We start from the raw sequence: 22,893 nt of genomic DNA on the forward strand, positions 1-22,893 counted from the left end.
AATCAAAAACCAGAGGACAACTGTAATAAGAAAGACTCCAAGGTGTTAACTGTAAATCGATCTCTCAAGCATGTGAGGGAGTGCATAAAATATCAATCACAAAGTTTCTCTGCATCTGAACCGTTAAATTGAATACTGACTCAAATCCCTCATGTTGTAAATATCTCTCTCTGGGCCTTTATGTGCATTCCCCAACACTGAGCAGTTTAATATAAGCAATGAAGAAAATTAGGATGAAGAAAAATAAATAGGTGCAGAAACTACAAGAAGATGGCGGATATGCTTTGGTTTCACTCCACCACATTCTCCATTAGCTTTGAAGTTAAACTTCCATGTTCAGCAGAGACACTCTGATAAATGGTCTGTCTGGTGGCTCAGTCTGGGGCCTGTTTCTAAATCATCATAATATGACTGAAATGTTTCAGGATATTTATCATTTAGAGTGCAGGGATAACAGCAAAGTTAGTGAGTTGGTGAAAGATGGAAAGAAAGTCAGAAATGTTGTGGAAATGGGAATTAAATGAGTTTGCTTACCTTTGGAAGGGGCTCAAACAACAGTACAGACATCATGACAGCAGTCTGTGCTGTTGGAGCGATCCATGCTGTACATGGAGCGATCAATAAGTAGCATTAGTCTAAGACAACTGTGAAAATTACAAGCACAATTAACACTGGACATAATGAGACCACATATTAACTTGTCATTTGTGTCTAGTTTCATTATGTCCAGTGTTAATTGTGCTTGTAATTGTGAAAATTACAAGCACAATTAACACTGGACATAATGAGACCACATATTAACTTGTCATTTGTGTCTAGTTTGTTTTACATTCATCACAGTGAGATATGGATGGATAACACTGGATAAAACTTAAAAAAATTAATTAGCCCTTATTCATTTTGACACATAAGTGGTACAGTAAAATTTTCTCTTACCAGTTGTCCTTAGAGTGAACACAGCTACGGCTAACCTGTGGAGGACTTGGAAACTCAATTTTTCATCAAGGTATGGAATAGCATGTGTTAGAAGTGTGAGCAAAGGCTCATGCGTGAGGTCAGGGTCAAATAGGTATAGCCATTGAAGGGTCGCAATCAAGGTAGTGATTTACTCTGACACACTGAGGCTCTACACAGACAAGAATTTCTCTAAGATTTATCTGTTTCATCCCTAGCACTATTCTTCTCAACGGATCCTCTTAGATTTTTTTTTCTGTCTCTGCATTCTGCTTTAAATTTTCACATATTTAATGCCTTCAGGTGATTTTCAATTCCAACCAAATCTTTTCTTTTCATTTTTTATCTTTTATCTCTTTTACTCCATGATCTAATTTTCATCCCGCTACATTAGCTGTCTCATGCTGAAGCCCTCCTCCAATAGAAACCCAAAATGTTTTACCTAAATGATATTAGGTGATATTCTTCCCTCATATAAACCACATTTGCGGACATGAAATACACCTCTTACCTACAGTTTTCTTTGCCAGACTTGTTTCCCATGCTCACAAATGCCTGGTTTTATCTATTTTGCATGTAGTCTCTGGGCTATTCAGCCAATTGTCACCCCAAATCCAGATTGTCTTTTGCTATAACCTGGCAAACCTTACTTGGCCCTGTAAAGAATGATCCCAAGACCAAATGTGAAATAATCAACTTTCCTGTTTATTTTATCTTTTTTGCCTAAAATAACAACAATGTATTTCAGATCTCTCACCTTTGAGGGCAACATGATTTATTCCTGAAGATCCCAATGAAGATGGTCTGGGGTCTAGAAAGGTGAGCCCTATTTGTCTCTCAACTATGTGAGGTAGAGGGTGGAAAGACATTTTTCCAGGATGACCAGTTACTGTTCATCTCAGACCCCAGATCCAATTAGCCATGAGATCCCATTTCTTGACACTAAGCTTGTTGTAGAAATAAAAAAATAAACTGAGGTGCACACAACCGGGTTTTTGTTAGGAGTTTTATTTACCCTTGTAAAGGGGTCAAACAATAGTGCAGACAGCATGACAGTAGTCTGCATGTTTTTTTGTTTTTTTTTTGACAAAGAGGGGTTATAAGCTTAGAATATATATAGAGATTAGTTATCTATCTGCCATTGTCACAGAATGCATTCAGAACATTGTGTGCAATAGATAACTCTTTCCTTCCTTTCATTCAGTAAAGTCAGCTTGACACAGAGAAGTAGCAGAGTCCTAATTTTTCCATTGTAGAAGCTACATTTACTAATTTCAGCAACTGCTGCAAAAAGTTCCAGAGACACACCAAAATAAAAATGCATTTCCTTAATGTTGCACATAGATGAAGAAACACGCACACATTGGTATGGTGCCACACTGAAATCATTACTGCCTTGTCTCACCACTGGAGCATTGGCGCCATGGATAATACAGCATGACACTGAATGCAAATCATTTTTTCATGCTGTAAAGGACAAAAGAATCATTTAAACTATTTTCTCTTGTGAATTAGGTTTTCATTAATAATGCAACACTTAGAAGTTTTGTTAAAATAAACACAGAGAGAGAAGTGAGAGGAAAACATGATCTGTCATAGGAAAGGCCAAGAAGTGACCAATAATACAAACAGGCACAAGTGGGACTGCACAATTTATCCCCCCAATAGTGCTATCACCCAATATTTGTATTCCTGATGTTTTGTTGTTTTTTTTAAATAAAAATGCATTCAACGATAGCTGCGCATTATGTTTATCTGGTTTCAGTGTTGTATCACTGTTGGGTCACTGGGTGAATGTACCGTATCATATCGCTGAATAGGACCACAAGGTTGTACCTCCTTCCTTTCTGTTCTCTTGAGCTAGAGTGAAAAGTATTCAGACTGTGAGAGACTATCATCATATATGACTAGCAAATGTGCACTGGAGACCCGGCATCATATGATCAGTGCAAAATACTGTTAAAAAATGCACCAGTCTAATTAAACCCAGTTTCATTATTGATGTATCACTTACATTTCTGCTGAAATACTAACAACTATTTTATTAATTCATGAGGATTTTTTTTTGGTTTCCCTGGTAAAATAATTTATAGAAAAAACATACAAACATAGCATTGTCATATGGTATGGGTTAATTTAAATAATTAATTTTTAATCTTAAAAAGTAGTATTGGCTCATCTCTTAATAATATTATAAGACTGTGAGCATAGAAGGTCCATCAACCTGCTGTTCAGAACAGCTAGTGAGAAAAAAAGGAAGCTTAAAAAGAGGTTGACCTTAAAAGTGTGAAGCTAGAATGTCTTTTTTTCAGAGAGCGGGTGAACTGAGGTGTCTATGAAAAGGCTCAGTATAAAATAAATATTTTATATCCTCTCATAGCACGATCTGCATGTAGATCTTTCTTCAGTATGTTTGTCATAAACCTTTTGAAGGAAATATCTCATCTGATAACAAAAAGTTGTGAAATTCAGTTAGAAGCAATAAAAATGAATATCACAGACTGTAACAGGAACTGCCTGGTGAAGAGAGTGGAAAGGTCAGCAGAAAAATGGGATTTTCTCTCCAAAAAGAGACCTCGGTCTCCTGTGGTCTCAACTTTATATCCTAAACCAGAGAAAATCCCAGAAAATGCTGACTTTTACTTTAAAGAGCCAAAGAAAGTAAAATCTGAGGAGCCGTGTACCAATCGAGCAGCACACCTCCTTTCTTTAAGATTGCCATGTATCCTGGACACACCTTCTGTATTGTGCTCCTCCACTTCCCTATATACCTGACTACTGTAGGAAGATCCTTGACCACCTTTATAAATGACAAATAAAGGGACCAGCATGGTTTTATTTACTTTCATGGTGTGTTTAGTTGTGTACTGTCACCTGGGAGAAGTGTCAGAAGCAATCATGTTTACTCTTACTCATGTTTGTGCTGTTGTTGGTCCTTTGGAATAGCGTTTCCTGCAGAGAGGGAAGTCAACATCTTTGTAATAAATTGAAAGTGAGTGTTAAAAACAATGAAAGCTTTCCACTGAAGCCACTGTATGTGCTGCTAAAACTGCTTTATTGATCTTTGAGTATTCTTTTCACTATTTTCTCTCTTCATAGTTCATAGTTGCTACCTTTCCTCTACACGACCATTATTCAACCAATTAGGATGAAGGATTTTGTAGCCTCAAAAGCAGAGATGATTATTAACTGAAGGTGTCAAACGAGCTTTGATTTGTGAACTGTGACACAGTCTTGATAGAGAATGGCTGACCCCTCAACAGCACCAGTCAACTAAACCTGTATTTACAAATGTTGGCCTTAAACTTGTTGGCACATGGACTATGTACTGCTAGAAAACAAGTAAACAGGGATTTTGTCTATGTCACTGTAAAAGTAATTCACACCAAGATAGCTGAATCACTCGACTTTAAGATTACATTTACCCTGTTGATAGGTTCACTGTTCTGATCAGTGAACACTGATTCGTTCTGGGACAAGACTGACAATCTTTTTCTTCTCATAAATACATGGCGACATTTCTTTATGTTTTGCTTCGAAGCAGCCAAACTTTTAAAACTTTAACGTTTTTAATGTGATCTTCAGGCTTTCTGCAGGCTTTTTCTGTGGTTGTTTTCTTACTCATTTTGAGTGCAGTCCTTGCCTCTGACCATTTTCAGAGTAACCTGTCTTTATTTCTTAAGGCACTTAACACTTACTTAATCAAACAGAAACATACTGGCCTTGAATCAAAATAAAATAACCTAACTGGATATCTGTTCTGTGAAAGAGCCATCTTCAATCAATGATCAAGGATCAGGGATTTAATAAGTTTTCTTCGTCCCACTCCTTTTTCAGGCAAGTTTTGTTTTTTGTTTTGTGTATTTTATGTTCAATATAGGTATTTGTTGTGCCTGAAAATGAATAAATAAATGAATGAAATGAATGAATGAAAAGGAATCAAGAATGAAAATGAATTATTATTGTTTTTATATACAGGTGGTTAAAATCTAACTAATCTAAAATGTCCTTGGGTCCCTAAAGGGTGAAGTTGAGACTGAAAAAGGTGTTTTTGTGCTGCTGGGCGCCTGATAGTATTCACAACCATTAACTAAAAATGCATTTTCTGGAGCAATCATGGAGGCATTGATGGCTGCTGGGAACCCAAAGCTGAGCTACTTTACTGAGGGGATGGCTGCAAGTTTATCTCTGTCACTTAAAAAGTTTGAACCTGGACGTTTTATTAGTGAAAGTGTCAGGGGTAGACATTTGTTCAAACACAAGTAAGAGAAATAAGACACTGCAGACCGACTCAGAGAGTATTAGAAACGTGCGCACGGGTGAATGTCTCTGAGAAGACACACACACCGAGTGCAGGCTCGGTTGCTTTATTTATAGTGAAAGTAAGTTACAGAGTACTTCCTCTTTTAACAGAAAGGGGAGAGGTCAGGCATTATCTCAGCTTATCTGACCTGGCACACATACACTGAAAATAACAATGCAGAAGTATATCATGCTTATCTGACATCACACACTGAAGTAAGGAATGCATTATGTTCTCTTTAACAATAAGCTTGGTTATGTGAAAATATATGAACACATAAAATATAAGGCACACTTGATTATATTGTATTATAGAGATTTGGTTATATTGTATAATGTAGAAAATCTCTTGACAGAAAGCTATTATTCAAGTCATTCAAGCTCTAATAATTGTAAACAATCAGCAAAACTGACTTTTTTAAAACAATTGTCAAGTGTCCACACAGATTGCATGTTTTAATTAGCTGTCAATATTGTGACTGTATATTTCACTGATAACCGTCAAAGCATAACTATGACACACTTTGGCTTGCATGGCTCAGTTAGCACAGTGAGCAACCAAAGAGTTTGTTGTTTGTTCTTCTGCTACACAAAGAAGACAAAGAAGATCATTTAAATTGATTATTTATTTTACTGCTTTCCCCCCCAGCAGAAATAATTCCTTGTGGCACTTTGACTCTCATAGTGGAGACTCAGTTGTGCTTTGAGGCAACTGTTGTGCGCTGCTGTGGTCCTATATAAATTTAACACAAGTGAAATTGGAGCAAGAAGAGTTTGTCCTATTGATGTATTAACACCTGTTAAGCAATAAAGTTCTATTTGAGAAAGATGTCTGCCACCAAGAGAAAAACAGCTGACTAGTCAGCCAATGTGTTTTGTTGAAATCATGTCTCACCACTCAGCAGTCTTAGAAATGCCTCTAGCAGTCCCTATTAAAAAGATGATGATGTCTATACCCACAAAAACGTTTAAAAAAATATTTTTGCATATTAATTATTTTTCTGCTTGCAAATTGTTACATGACAAACTGATATCCATTTTCAGTTGAATGATGACTGAAAAGTAAACAATGGACAAGAGAAACACCCTTCAGCCATGTGATGAGTGCTGACATTGAGCAATTTGTCCACCAGAGGTCACTCTGCAACTTTCCTGCTAGCAACACTTTGGAAGCACAAACAACACTCAACTGATCTGAGCAGAATCTGGCAGAGTATAAACAAGTAAATAAATAGCTACACATAACAAATGTATGAGAAATATGATTATGTTTTGTGGATCAAAAAGTAAAAAAAAATAGTGACTAATAGATTGTAATATAAGATTTTTAAATCACCAAATATCACTATCACTATTAGAAATCATATAGTGGTGAGGCACTAACATTAAGTGTTTAATTAATTAAACACTTAATCTAGACTTCCAACACAACATCTGTAGTTCATCTCACCTGAGCAGGTGACAAGTGTCATACAAATTTACATTTTCAATACAGTAAGCTAAGAACAATGATATGTTACCATCCTCTCTGCTAATGACTACATTATGCCTACCACCATGCAGTTGAAACTGCCATGTCACCATGTTTCTCCTAAATATTTCTATTAAGGATTCCTTGAGTGCCATTTCTTTGGGATGGTACGAAAAAAATCTGTTATGTTTGTTTTTGCACTTGCACAAGCTCAGCAAGATAACTTCAGAATGAAATGTGTAGGAGAACACGACAAAGATTTCTCACATGTCAACCATCCAGCCAATCACCTAAAAGATATATCATTAATCAGATCAGGTTTTAATCCAGTGTCATGGCTTCCAAAAAGCTGCACATACACAACAACCATAATCATACAGATGGCTGCCACCAAGAGAAATCTTTCCGGAACCATGTCTCATCACCCAGCAGTTGTCTTAGAAATGCCTCTGGCAGTTAGTTTGAAAGTCATGCAGTAGCCCTTGTGTAAATGGCAAGAGAGAGCTGTAACTTTAATTTTTTTTTTCATTTTTCAAATCTATAAAATTGTTGAGGTGTAATCAATCTGGCATCAGATCAGCACAAAGCTGTACTCAATTCTTTTAGATAGTGAACCTTTCAGACTGGCAAAATATATCAGGTGATTCAGAGTAGTGACATTCTGCCCAACAATAAGAACTCGAATCAGTGCTTTCTGTCATTGACACATCAGCACCACCTCTCTCCTAACTATTTTCTGCCTCTCCCAGCCCATAGTATCACATGTGTGTGTCTGTGTTTTATAGCTAGTCATGTCTCTCCTGTCCACCAACACAATTACTTTGTCTCCTTGCTCTGCACACCCATTCTCAGTAACCTCCTCTGCTGAGAAGACCTTGCCCTTACAGCTGCCCTTCATTAGTGCGTCCATTTCACATTGTGTATATACTCAACATTATTTCTTTGTTACTGTTACTTTACAAATTCTGTAAGTTGTATTTGAATTCTAGATGTCCTTGTATACCTCATCTTTTCATCTGTCTGTATGACCAAACTGCTATTTTTCCCAATTTAAATGAGTTGAAATTATTCCTGGGTGTCAAATTTCCAACCTACTAACCAGATATTGCTGGCTTTCTAACCTAACCCACCACCACACTAATTGCTGGCTACTCCAGATTTTAAACTGCCCCCATTTAAATGCAGCTGTTCACTGGAAGGGGGAAAGAGTGACTTAAATCACACAAGTAATTACATGGCTAATGAGGCTGGGACCATTTGTAGTGGAATAATTTTAACCTCACACATTATTCATGCAGCGAAGAAGCTGGACAAGTGACAGGCATAAAAAAGATATGAGTGAAAAAGTCTATTACTCAATTTCTTATTAATTATTAAATATTTCATCGCAATCCTCAAAACTCTGTTATTTCAGAGTACTGAAGACAGTCATACAGGTTACTAAACGGGGGCAATCTGTTTTAGTAATTAAAGAATACGATTACATTTATTCCAATAAAGCAGTCCTGCATAAGTGAAATAAAACACAGCAAGTCATGATATGATAAAAAAGAAAAGAAAAAACACATGTTGCAATTGAATCTAATCTTCAATTCAATGGTCTATTGCACCTCTGCTCAATTTAAGAGAGAACAGTGAGTGATTTTCTCTGAGTGGTGCTCAAGCTATTAACATCCCCAAATAGGAATGAAGGTAGAGTGAAGGGCCTTGGAAAGTAAAACCCTTCAGGAGGCAAAGAAAAACACACCTGTTGCTATGACAACCACTGAAAAGAATTCAGGGGGGCAGCTGGCTGGCTTCAAAGCTGCATTACTTTGACTCGTGTGCCATCTTACGGTTATTATTCACATTAAACATAACTGATGTACAACAGTCCAAACTCAAAGACTGGCTTGCTCCCTTTTAAAAGGATTTTAAACAATTCAGCTTCTTTTACAAAATGTCAAAGTCTAATAATGGTTGACTTTGACATTTAATAAAACATTATATTATATTATTATATGAGGTTTAAGGTAAAGTCCTTACAGAACCAATGGTGCAAGAATACCCTAAGGGGAAGCCATCTACTGACAGTGGATAAAATGAAGGGCTAAACAAAGGCCCAAAATAAGTTAGACAAAGACTACTTTGAACCGTGACTCATGCAAAGCTACTCTGACAAGAATAAAATTATCGAGTTGGAAGTTATCGGTCAGCACGGTGGAGAGAAAGTTAGGACTGGCTGTAAGGTCAAGAATTCAACTCCACCATCTGGCCGGGGCCTTTCTGTGTTTGCATGTTCTCCCCAACTTCCTCCCACAGTCCATAGACATGCAATTCCTGGCATTAAGTTAATTGGTGACTCTAAATTGCCCATAGGTATGAATAAGAGGACGAAAGGCTGTCTGTCTCTATGTGAGAGCTCTGCGATAGACTGGCGACCGTCCAGGGTGTACCCCGCCTCTCGCCATATGACAGCTGGTGATAGGCTCCTGCGACCCCGATGAAGGTAAGCAGAGAGAATGATTGGATGCATAGAAATTATCGAGTTGAAATTTGCATAGTAGGTCTCCTGTGAATGTCTGGACATTTTTGTTTTGCAACAGTTTTGCTTTCTGTTTGCTTTTATTAAGAACTATTGAATGAATAGATCACATAAAAAGAGTATGAGTGAGAGTCTGAGAACTGGGCTTGGCAGCTGCAGAAAGAGCCATTGGAAATAGTACTCTGGTGCCATCTAGTGAATTTTGTCTTAATGTGCATTCCTCAATTTCTGCATATTCTGTCAAGACAAAAAGGGGAAAAAAACAACAAATGCTAGAAAATATTTTGTTACTAGTATGGGCATTATTATATTTGTAACTTACCATTAAAGTGTGCTGGCCAGGTTTTAAGCGCAGCCAAAAACAAAGATTTGTGTGTGTGTGTGTGTGTGTGTGTGTGTGTGTGCGTGTGCGCAATCTTGACTAGGTACTGTCAAGGTAATGTTTTTTGACAGTATGGGTCTTGACAAAGGCCAGGAACCTGCGGTGAGAGAGGAAACTGTGTAGAGTCATCCAATCATCAGTCAGAATACTCATGGCAGAGCTCTGCAGGCCTCCATGTATCTAATCGTGTCTCTTACACACAAACACACATATACAGAAATGTAGAGTACACTCCTCAATACCCTGCAGAATAATCTTGTGGAAATGATGATGATGAAATGATGTTTTTTTTTTTTTATCGTGTACTTATCTAGCAAAACTCTGGCCCCGGGAATGTAGAGAGTTAAAACAACTCAAAGGCTGTTTTAAAGGTTTCTTTTAAAACAAAACATTTTTTTAGCGTTAAAAGCAGTTAGTAGTTAGTTATACTTTAATTCTCAAAATATGAAGAAGGACTAGTACGGAAGAGGATTACGGCCACTGGAAAAAGAAAAAAAGTGGGGACGTCTTTTATTTCAGAATTCTGAGAGAGAAAAAAATACATCCCCCCCCCAGTAGCCCTTCTGTACTACAGACTTCTTCTGTAGTCTAGAGATACTGGACTTGATTTAGATTCTTGACATTTTGCTACTTTGGCAATTCCAGTTTTTCATAGAATTTCATAAATCTCTATTTATCGATAAAAATTGATTTTTCAATCCCTAGCTGCTCGAGGCTGCATGTTCCACTCTGAGCATGATAGTAACCCCAAGCTGCTTTTTGATGCATCCATCATTGTAAATGTGTGTGAATGTCAGATAGAAAGCCCTTAAGCATAGAAAAAAGAAAAGCACTTGTATGGGTGTGAATGGTTGAATGAGGCATGTTGTGTACAGCGCTTTGAGTGCTCAGGTAGAGTAGAAAACTGCCATAACAACCTGTCTATTTACCATTTTTCCAATAAAACATTAGACATAAGAAAGATGTGTTCACTGCAAGCAGCCTAGCTTCTTGATTCTAGTGCCCTGTCAGTTAGTTTCTCCTTGATGATCCATACAGTAAATTCCCCATCAAGTAGTGAAGAAGGTTAGGGCCTGTGCATCAGGGTATTGCACGCCTGCATGATCATTTTACCCCAGGAGCATCAGGGTCAGAATAAGGAGATTCCTGTACTCATTGTATTGCGCAGTAACAGCACAATTAAAGGGTCTAAAAATGGACCAATCTCTGCCAACAGCATATACTGACATCATATTGTAATCATTTTAGCCTGCGAGTCATTGAATATAGGCTATTCCTCAAATGTCTGCATGTCTTCCCCCCCACTCCTGCTCAACTACGTGTGTGTGTTGTGTGTTTTTGACGGTAGGTCAGGAGGACTCCACACCCACTCAGGAAGTGTAGTAGTGGAAGTAGGGCGGGGCTTTGAGGAGTGTTGCGTGACAAGACTGAAGAAAACAAGAGTGCAGCCTGGCATCAAACGAAGACACACACACACACACACACGCACTCCAATCCTTCATTCACTAACACACACGCAAATGAACTCACACATGCACACAAGCAGGCTCTTTACGATTTTATGTCGCTTCAGGTTAGTTTAGCTCTGCCTTTTCTACACATTTAACTGAACTGAATGCAACCCCGGCCCAGTTTCATCTACTCTATTTCACAAGGCCTCTTCTTTTTCTTTAATTTTCTATGCATGTCAAGTTCTATTTAACTACATTATTTGGTCACACAAAAAACAACTACCAATGAATTATGCTTTTGTTACAAATTTCAAAGAAATAAAAGAAAAAATCTCTATAGGATATACGTAATAAATTGTTTAAATCAATGATAAAATTGCACTACATATTTAATGAAGATTGATTTTTAGAGTTTTTATCAAAGAAAAATATCAACAGAAAACTAGAAAACATAAAAAACGTTATTTTCAAGGTGTTAAAAATTTATGTAAATTAGACTCTTAAGTAATACTGTAACAGATCAGTCACAGTATTACATTAAATGTTTTCACATGTATGAACTGTTATATGATTTATTAACAAGCTGCTGTCTTATCATTGAGCATAACATTTTGAAAGTCAGAAATCCTTTTGGATTCTAACTTGATGAAAAAAAAAGATGATTATAGGAATATTTTTTTTAAAAAAAGACTTTTTCCTTGTTCACACTGTTCTTCGAGAACATTAGGTGGGGTACATGAAAACATGCATCATAAATCCCAAAATGCTCTGAACACTTAGTTTGGTGAGTTCTCTTAAAGATTTATTTTACTTTGCTTGCAAGTGAGAGTGTTTGGGTCAAAGGAGGGATAGGAGCTACTACTGGTGATAACTCCAATAAACTGAAAGACATTTATCTGAACAAGGCTGTACTACAATATTTTATTGTCTATTGTAACATATATTTTGTATTAATATAGTAATTTTGTGATTTAAATTGACATACGTCTTGTTTTATTTATTTATTTAGCCAAATCGGCACTGTTATTGCATTGTGAACAGAGTGTAAACCTGCCTGTATAACATGTGTTGGTTTAGGTTTTGAGTGGACGTCATCAAATCTGGAACAAAACGGAAAAGACGCGCCACCAAAAAGCCAAAATCATCATCATCATCAACTTTTATTCGCCACATGCAGTAAACTGCTATCAGTATACGAGAGAAGGCATTTTAATATCCGACACGTCATAATAATCACGTTATTTAAGCATGGAGAGAATCTGGTAGATTCCGTGATGACCAGACAGGATGCCATAAAAACTTGTGCGTTTGTAGTAAACTGGTCATGGATTGAGTGCGCCTTTGCGTTTGGTCTAAATTCTTTGTGAATGTGGAAGGATCTGGATTTACACTGGACTCTTTGATAAATACACTGCGCTATTTTGGCGAGACAGTCCGAACCACCATCTCGATTTACTCAGCTCCAGCTAATTGACGACAGGAGAATGGAGAAGGCCTATACATATCGCCTATCGCTGCGTTTATTCTCACTCCTCTTATTCTTTCTCATCCAATCGTTTAAGATAAAAGGTCTGATGCTGGGTGATGAGAGAGAGATACCGATTCTAAAAGAGATATTTTTGTTATTTATAGATAATAACTCATAAGCTGAAACGTTGCACGCATTTTGCGGGGGCCAACCTGAATGACTTGAAAACAAACTGAGGGGGAAACTCACATGACTTGCTTTGATGGATTTTGATTTATTATTATGGCGCAAATGTAATGAGATTTGTAACTGGCCATTCTAAAGTACTGCTAATCTCATTTGTAAGAGTAGCTATTTGTTAACACAAGGTTATTGTTAATTTTTCGGCGAGGGCAAATATACAACGTGAGAACCTGAAAAATAAACCCGTTCAAACGCAGTGAAAGACCAAACAACTGACCCCGATTAACACCACATGAAAATGAGTCCAACTTTCAAAAACCGAAGCATTTATATAAATCGCAGATTTTCCAAGCATTTAAAAACGAGTGCGGAAACTCTAATCAGGGTTCACATGATCAAAATCCCTATTCACTGTATGAATTTCTTAATTTGTCTACCCAGGCTAAAGTCTGGTGCCACTGATATATTATTTTTACTCGATATTTCACAAAATCTTGTGATTGAACACTTACAGACTTCTTCAACAAGAGGTCTTCTTTTATTTTACCATATGACCAACTTCATTATTTCAAAGTCTGACTCTGTTTCTGTATTGAGCGTTGGGCATGGCTTGGCTTCTTACGCACACGGATAATTTTTTCCATAAGCTTATTACAGGAGGTCAACAAGTCCCCGAGCCACGTGTTTTAAACTATTATAAGAAATTATTGAGAAATATTAGACCCCGCATAGCGGGCATTAGTGGGTTTAACTAGAAAGCCAAAGGACACGAGAGAGTACTTCACAGCTTAGAGAAGACACTTGCAATGCACGTATTATCCGGACTTCATGTTGCCTGACGAATAATATCAAGAAAAATGTGGGACACTAGAAAGTAAACTTACTTTGACCTTTTCAATTTTTACACATCTGCGGTTGTGGCTTTTAACTATGAGATATTTTTAACCCACCTGACTCAATTCACCATAATTTTGTCTCAATTATTATTTTTTTGTAGCTTTTCCAGGAAGTCGAGACTTCCAGGCACTTTAAATATATATATATATATATATATATATATATATATATATATATATGTGTGTGTGTGTGTGTGTGTGTGTGTGTGTGTGTGTGTGTGTGTGTGTGTGTGTATAAGTAAATATCAGACTTATTTTTGAGCACATCGATCGACCGACGGAAAAAGGTCCCAGCTTTTCAGCCCCTTTGTACTCCGCTGATGAGTACGTCCTGACAGGGGTTAACGTACCGTGAAGAGGTTAAACAAACGGACATTCCCGTTAGAAATCCTCCAGACACATAAGGCCTTATAAGTGGATAAATTGGCAGTGGTGGTCTCGGGATTTAGCTGAGGATAGAAACTAAACTTGCCTGATTGACTTTTATGATTGGACAATTTTTTTTCTTGGTCTTCTTCCAGAAGTATAGCTATAGTACAGCTGTATATATATATGTATATATACAGCTATACTTCTATTATGTGATTTAGAATAGAAGAGGGTATATTATTTTGTTTTTATTTTTAGAATTGTGTCAAAATGTAATGTGATGTTAATATGTTTTAGATTATTATTAACTGAGACAATATTCATGCATACAACCATGGCTTTCAAAAATGTGTCTAAACAACTTTTTTATCTGCCATAAAATGTTCATAGCAGGAAATATCTGCAAATTTAATGATATGATATATATATATATATATATATATATATATATATATATATATATATATATATATATATATATATATATATATATTTTTTTTTTTTTTTTTTTTTTTTTTTTTCACACATTTACCATTATTGTGATCTTTGTCAAGTGCAGAGGAGTAAACATATAAATAAATTAAAAGGCCATCCAAAAAATCTTGCAAGATTTATTTTGGTTAGAGGTTTTTGTCAGTGACCACTTATTTTTAATGTTTAGCCTTAATTTCTTATTGTTTGATTGTTTGTAGCAGAAATTCCACATGTTTAGTCAGCTTAGTCAAAAGAAAACATCAGTTAAGGTATAAAACACTGTCTTCTACACTGAATCTACAACATGCAGGTTTAGTAGTCCAGCTTAGTTTTCATTATTTTCCTCTGCCCATAAAAACTGCTTGGATATAATTTGATGTTATTTGCCTTTGCCACAGCATATCAGTGAAAGAACATCATTGTGAAATAAAGGGGCCTGAACTTGAATGTTAACAAAGGCCTGAACCCTGCACTAAAAAATGAATTAAAAAATGAGCCTGTATCTAGGCTGATAATGATTGGATTTGTAGTCTTCTGCATATAAAACGATCTGTATTGTTAAATTGAATGGCATCTGACACAAATGCACTAAATCAAGAAACTGTGTTCCAACCCATTTTGGTTTGGGGTATAATTATGAATGTGCCCTCTTGAAATGAGAGGGTATTAAACTCCCCAAATAATTTCAAGTCCTTTGAGTATGAAGTTGAAAATCTTTTACGAGGCCCACGCTGATTCGGAGCTAAAAATGCCTTGCTAAGGTCTGGCAGTCAGGATATATGCTGTTGACTTCCACAGAGAGGAAAGAGAACAACAGAGATTATGGGCAATTAAAGCCCACTTAATGCTGGTCTGCTGGCGTCACACAGTCTGGCCAAGAATGCTCACCTCGGCTAATATCAATGAGAACAAACTCTGCAGCATCAACTTATTATGTACAGTGAATTATTAATGCCAGAGCTAGCACGGTGAGGCTTAGTCGGCGCGCCTGTTAAGGAAAGTAGGTATGCAATGAGATTTGATTAGAATGATAAAGAGTGTAATGCTCCGAGGAGAGGTGAGATCATAATGGGAAAAGATGAAAGACTTCACTCTCATATTAGACAGGATAAAACATTAAATATTCTGAAAGCAGACGAATCACAGTACCGTGGCTTTACAACGAGACAGAGAGTCAATTTTGCTTTTATAACACTTTTGAATTTGTGACATGATCTGTTTGACACCTCGCTTATTAAATCCAGCATGTAAAGCTTGGGGGAGAACGTTAAGTGATCAGCATAATGAATCTATTTTAACAGATTATAAAATTACTGCTAGAAAGCACTTTCACCCTTTCATGGTGCTCTGGTGATGTATAACTTGTGTAAGTGAAATGACACTAAGGTGCAATTCTCTCTGTTAACCATTGGAGGGCCCCCCCACAAACTGAAGTCAAGTGTCTGGTGACTGTAGGTCTGTGTGAATAAAGGCTTGGTGGTTCAGTTTAATAAACTTTATTACTATTTTGTTATCTGTTATTTCTTTGTGCACAAATATCTTTAGATTGAAAATGCAAAATATATGTAGGTGTCTCTGTGTGTACTGTATGCTGATATTGATGCAAGCGCATGTTTGTGCATGCTTGCACCACCTCATATAAAAGTCAGCTGAGGTCAGTATACTTCACTGGGTCACTATGAAGACATCATAATGTAAACAGCTATGAAAATGCCCCAAAGCAGATATATCCTGTCTCTGCCTGGCTGTCTCACTGCCTTCAGTATAAATGAACTAGGTCAAACTATCTCCTTCTTCATTGACTGCTAACCGTTACTGAGGGCAGTAGGCTCCATAGCCTTTAAAATCATACTACAGGGAATAATAAAAAGATGGTTAGATGAAGGCAGTTGTTAATTAAAAACAGAAGGCTGTTGAGGAAATAGAACTGGTTAATATGTGTCAGATGTTTGTGTCATGTGAAGCAAGCATGACTTTTATAGAAAATGCAAAAGAAAACATGCAAATCTTTAATAAATATATTATATTTCCCTTTTTAATGTCTCTTCATTCCATCCATGGATGGAAAAGAAATCTGAGCAGATGTTAAAATAAAAATCATCTTATTGCTTAATAGAAGAATTATGTCAATAATAACACCAGCCAATAAATCTACTGGAGAAGGCTTTTACTGGTCTGGACAAAAATTTAAACACCATTTAATGTATGTTATGCACAGTCAATTTGCTTTTCATAAACCATTTAATTTAGCCTCAGAGCCATCACACAGAGGTCCTCTGTTTTGGATAATAATAACACAAACTGTAACTCTAGTTCACTGCTTACTGGCCTGGCAGCACTGAGGGCTGGAAAACACTCACCACCGCCAAATGTAGACACATGCTCAATTTAATGCAGCTGTCTCTTGAAGCACATGCTGATGATATGATTTTGTGTGGTGAAACTGTGTTTCAGAGCTGGAGTGGTAGGGCTGCAGAGCAGGCCAGCAGGCCTTATAAAGCAAAGGGCACGCCAAGCCGGATAAGGATCAGAGGAGGATGAGAGAAAAGAGAGAGGAGAGAAAGTAAAGTGAGAGAGGGGCCTCGAGGTCTGGGCTGTCGGCCCCCAGAGCAGGGGTGCTGGCTGGGGTGCCACATCATTCAGACGGTGTGGTGTACACAGAGAAACGTGATCTGATGTGGGGTTTTGACAAACTCAAATACATCATTTTTACAGCAACACAGTTAAAGAAACATATGAAATGCTTACTAGAATGTGGGATTATAGTTGTAGACGGAGGTAAAAACATGAAACTATACAAACACAATGACGGCTTTAATAAGAAGTGTAGGGGAAGCCTGTGTGTGCGTTTGACGAAGTTGAGATTATTAACATTCACGGTCATTAGATAAGCTGAGAAATGAAGACGTTAACATGCATTTGAGGAATTTGTTTAACGTGATCACTTACAAGTATAAACATCTTCATACGTCTACTACCTAAGAAACAAGCAAAAACAATGTAACAATAAACTGGTTTCTACATAAACTAGTCCAACTTTCTACTTAAATGACTGCACAATTACATCATCTTTAAAAAAATGTAAGATTTTTTTAGCTTTCTCTCTTCACTGTAATAAAATACTATTATTAATTTCTTTTGCTAATATTTTTGAAATTTATTTTACTAAATCTCATAGAATTTACACGCCTGAGGCTAATTTAAAATTTCAAGTTGTGACTATGAAATGAAGTGTGCTTTGTGACCTCATGAGAAAGACAGTGAAACACAAATCAAATCAGCCACGTATGAAGTGCTTGTAGCCCACTCTATGTTATAAGACAGGTGCAAGAATCAGCTCTTGGACACACAGTTCACGTTACTGTTGTCTACTCTTAGTGTTAGGTTGAGGAGCAGCAGTTCTACCGATCCTCTGTCAAAGGGCAAGTCTTGCCCTAAGGGGGGCAAAGAAAGAGAGAGAGAGAGAGAGGGTGAGAGAGACTTAGAGACAGAGAGAGAGTGAGGTCTGGAGTTAAAGGTCAACACCGCTGACTCCACTGAGGGAAATAAAAGCTCAAATGTCTTGCCATTTTAACGAAAAGGGTAAAAACGCCCGTCAGCACTCGTTTATATGTTTCAGATGATCCAATACTGATGAGCCTTTCTTAATCTGCAGGATGAAGTCCAATCCTTGAAAGCACTGAACTTTGTTTTGTAAATGGCAAATTCAAACTAATCCACTTCTATTACACCAGCCCATTATTTACCTTTATTCATTTAAATTTATATATCTACAACTCAGATACCCAATGCTGAAACAGCTTTATTTAGATACGTCCTGAATCTTTGCAGATCAACTCCAAAACATGTAAGGAAAATCATGTGTAGTAGGGCTTAATAAAGCTATGAAATTCAAATTCAAATTCAAATTTTATTTGTCACGTACACAGTCATACACAGTACGATATGAAGTGCACAGCTTCAGATAAACATGCTTATTAACAGGAATATCTGAGCCATTGCGGAAAGTTTGGATAACCTTTGACAGCATTTATTTTCAAGGTGCAGCGTCTCGTGCCGTTTAGCACGGTTCAGTGCACTCATGTGTCGAAACATCAGGTAAAAAAAAAAATCTACCATTCGGAGCACTAAATCATTTTATTTGGGATAAATGGGATAACTGAAACATTAGAATCTACAAGCTGCTGTAAAATACTTTCCAGATATTATAATAGGCCTATAAAATAATTAAACGATATGCATATAATATCTGTTTGTACAGTTATTGGATAAAGCGGGAATCTATTTGAATTTGACAAGTTAAATTCTATCCTTCTCTGTACTAAGTGGGGGGAGGTCAAGGCTCTAGGATGATTGCTTCCCTGCCGGATCTTTATTTTGATTTGAACCCTAATTGAGCCCAAAAAGAGAGTGCTGTTTCAAGAACAGAGGTCTTCTCTTGTCTGGATGACCTCGAGGGGACGGCCCTTACCGTGAACCCACACACACGCGCGCACGGAGTAGCAGCAGAGGCTTACGCACAAGACCGTAATTCTCTTTTTCTTGGTAACCCCCATTTGCTATTGTGCTCGTCCAATCGCTGGATGCCCTCGACTCATTAAGCGTTTGACTTGACGTTTCACTATACTGCTACTTCCTTCTATCCATTTCGCTCTCCTCCTGTGGGCACCGAGGGATCGCAGTCTCGGCCATGACTACACGTCCCAACACAGCGCAAAGGCAGCATCGCTGGAAATGACTGCTTGGACTTTAGATTGCGTTGAGGCACGATCAAAAGAGAATCCATCGGCTTCTTGTGTAAAAGCATCGCGACATCGATAGATCATGCAGGAAAAACTGACGGTCACTCAGGCTCCCACTTCATCGAGGGCGTCGTCGTTTTTTATCGAGAATCTGCTGAGCAAGAGGCAGGATGTAGAGGAGTCGATGACCGATAGAAGTCGAGGGGACATCTCCACCGAAAGACAACTAAACGCATATCACACCGACACAAGCGGCTCAGTGCCCGACGTCAACTCATTAGCTCGGTCTCTATACCGAGACTCGCTGTTGCAGTGGTACCGCGAAGGGACTGCGTTCAACTTTAGAGCTTTGGAAACACCACACAGTAAGTATAGAACAGCTTCACGAGCCACGAGAACATGTTAAATATTGGTTAGAAAACAGTTCGTGCCTAAAATAAGTTAAAGGTCTTTTCACTTGCCCGTGTGCAGTGCAACAAGACATTTTTTAACTATTGATCTTACAATAATATATATATTAAATGTATTGGTGTAAGTTTTCCATATAGTTCTTTTAAAAAATATAGTTTCGCTTGATAAACATACAGAAAGTGTTCCGGAATGCGCCTAATGAGTCTTGTGGATCCGTACTTTGATGTCAGGATTTCAGTCACATAGATTGACTCATAGAAAATACAAGCAAGTCACGAGTCACTTCTCTGCTCTTTAAATATAACCTAGATAAAATCAGCAAACTTGAAGCGAGTGAGGTGTGACACCCACACTTGTAACTATGGTTCTCCGTTTACTCATCCTTAGTTGACCGAGCTCTCCTATCTATAGACCACAGTAGGAGTATTAAAAGTCATCTTTTTTTAATGGTGAAAAAAGCTGGGGCATTTTTGAGCTGCAAAACACATGCAAGTCTTAACGTTTTCGTGTCTGAAATTCGTTCTCTATTGACGGCATGGCTGCTTGTCATGAGATCCATGGTACGGCTTGAAGATTACGCACACGGATTACGCACAAAAACCCAGAATACAAGGCAAAACAAAAACGAAGTACGGAACGTCGACATGACGCTTTTACGCACATTCGGTGGATTTGTGACACTCATATGCAACCTCAGAACAAAGTGCCCCACCCTTTGGTGTTCACAGCCAAATACGCTTATTTTAAAACTCCAATATCACCATACTGTGTTTACATGTAATGAAAGTCCCATATCAATACCAACAGCCAAACATTAAATTAGTATTTACTAGCATATTTGGGAAGATGTTGTTGGACTCTTATTTATATTTATAATAATAAGTATCATAATCGGGCCTGAAACCGCTTAGTCGAATGTATTATGTGTTATGCAATCCAGTCAAAACGCCTAAGCTTTGCCCATGCTTGTCCAAACTTTTGACAAGGGGTATACTACGACACACAATAAACACGATTTTTAAACAGGTGAAAATTTCACTTTTATTTTTGTTTTCTGGTGCAACAATAAGTGTGTCGACAGTTTGACTCTTCGAAGATTATCCTATGAACCAGTTACTATAAGAAACAGTTTGAAGGACGGTGTAGCCAGTTAAAAAATCTGACTGAAGATAACGGAGTATTTGGAGAATGTGTATCTTAATGTCTGATTGTCTTTTTTAAGCAAGTTCTTCTGTTGCATTGTCTCCCTTTAGGTCCAAAAGACAGTACAGGTTCACTAGATCCATGCTGCTCATTATCAACCAGCGACAGGGCTTCACCGGCTGTGTCTGAGCCGATAACTGAGGACAGCGACGAACCTGACAGGAAAACGGGCGACAGCAACCTCACGGAAGACGTGGAGGACGCGCAAAACGTTTCTGACGCACGTACAGAACAAGACGCTTCATCTGACGCAACTTTCGCCAGGAAAAAGAAAACCCGAACCGTGTTCAGTCGCAGTCAGGTATTTCAACTGGAGTCCACTTTCGATGTGAAGCGCTACCTGAGCAGCTCAGAGAGGGCCGGTTTGGCAGCATCTCTTCACCTGACAGAGACTCAGGTCAAAATCTGGTTTCAAAACCGGAGGAATAAATGGAAGAGGCAGCTGGCGGCTGATCTAGAGGCTGCACAAATCCCAAACTCTACCCAGCGGATTGTCAGGGTCCCAATTCTGTATCATGAAGGACCCACACCAGCACTGGGTTTCAGCTTAAACGGACATCCCGTTTCTCAAACCGTGGGAAGCTTCTCCAGCCCCATCAACTACCCTCTATCGACGTTTGCTCACTCAATGAGCATGCTAAGATCGCAGATGACAGGACTGGTGTAAAGACTGACTTATCAAACTGTATGCTAATAACACAAAACCACCTCGTTTTTATTAATTGTGCAATAACCTCCAACACCGCCGAAAAGGTTGTCTGCACTCAAAGACAGTCCGCAGAGTCCATATGACACAAAGTAGCGAACCATCTTTATATGTCGGTGCATAAACTCCGACAAGAGTGCTGCTCTTGCATAGCATAACCCCTAATACAGTCAAGCATGGCAAGGCCTCCAGGGCAGCGGAGGCCGAAGATGAATACTGTATGTTTAAACACACACTTATTTTTGCAAACTTTTGTATTTAAAGTCACACATTTTTCCATCTTTGTCACTTTTCACTTAATAAATAAATAAAAAAAAACAAGCACAAACTATGAGCATTTGTGTTGTTTGTAAACATATATGTGACAGAAACACTGCATTTTTCTTTTACTTCTGCCAGTCTAACAATCATCATGAAGGATTGCACACCTATGTATATAGGGAATGAAGTGGATCAGTGTGTTTGGAACAAAGCTTAAAGTGTTCCGGAAACAAAGTTAAGTTTAATGCAGTTTTTGAACTTTTGTAGCATCCGGCTAAACCTTAGCATGATCGCCTATACAATATACTATAAACCCTTGTGTGCCTTTATTAAAGTGAACTAACTAACATGTATATAATTACAATATATAATAATAACAATGCACAAAGGAGGCAGTGAGAGTATACAAAAGAGCACTACAGCCAAGCGAAACATTTGACTGAAACGCTGTCTGAAGACTTTGCTGTTCATTTGGGAGAAAGTAAGGTAATCAATATGGAAGAAAAAAAAATCACGTCTAAAAACGTGTTTTCACAACTTAAGATACGTTTCTGAAGGTGAAATAGGTCCATTTAAAAGGGTGCAAATGAAAAAGTATATATGAAATATGCAAAAGTAATAAAATTACAGAAAGCGTAATTAATACAAAGTGAACTCTAACGGGAAGCTTTATTATTAGCTACATCTGGAGCGTTTTAATGACAAAAATGTAGCCATCAGCAATAAAATAGGCGTTAATTACAAAATACAGAGGCACACTGAAAACAGTCACGATTTTGTGAATGTGGCGTGATTTAAATCAAAGTATGTTTTTGGTTTCTAATTAATATTTTACTTTTACTTAAAAAAATGCTATTCTATATAAAGCTACAGAAAATGCATCAAGCCACGATTTGCAAAGACAAAAAGCTAATATCCGAATTCGAGAAGATTTTATTTATTTATTCATTTTTTTGTTGGGGGGGGGGGGGGGGCGTCAACAAATTCCTCAGATAAACACGTACTGCTACATTAAGCCAGTCTCGTTTCAGTCAAATTTGATATTAAGCTGACAAATACTTAAATATTTAACGCTCTGAGCACGCAAATCACACTC

At 37.7% G+C, this 22,893-nt stretch overlaps 1 protein-coding gene across 1 annotated transcript; it reads left to right on the top strand.

The window, feature by feature from the left end:
* Positions 1-19,013: 19,013 nt before the first annotated feature.
* On the top strand, positions 19,014-21,855 carry hmx1 (H6 family homeobox 1). Its single transcript, XM_086297692.1, has 2 exons — positions 19,014-19,581; positions 20,881-21,855. The coding sequence occupies exons 1-2, from the start codon at positions 19,299-19,301 to the stop codon at positions 21,495-21,497; spliced, it is 900 nt and encodes a 299-aa protein (XP_086153818.1). The 5' UTR covers positions 19,014-19,298; the 3' UTR covers positions 21,498-21,855.
* The last annotated feature ends 1,038 nt before the right edge of the window (positions 21,856-22,893 follow it).

This window comes from Aulonocara sp. 'chitande type north' Nkhata Bay, linkage group LG6 (assembly GCF_057382095.1).
Source record: "Aulonocara sp. 'chitande type north' Nkhata Bay isolate Kocher_YH1m ecotype deep benthic linkage group LG6, A_spYH_male_GT1.1, whole genome shotgun sequence".
Lineage (NCBI taxonomy): Eukaryota > Metazoa > Chordata > Actinopteri > Cichliformes > Cichlidae > Aulonocara > Aulonocara sp. 'chitande type north' Nkhata Bay.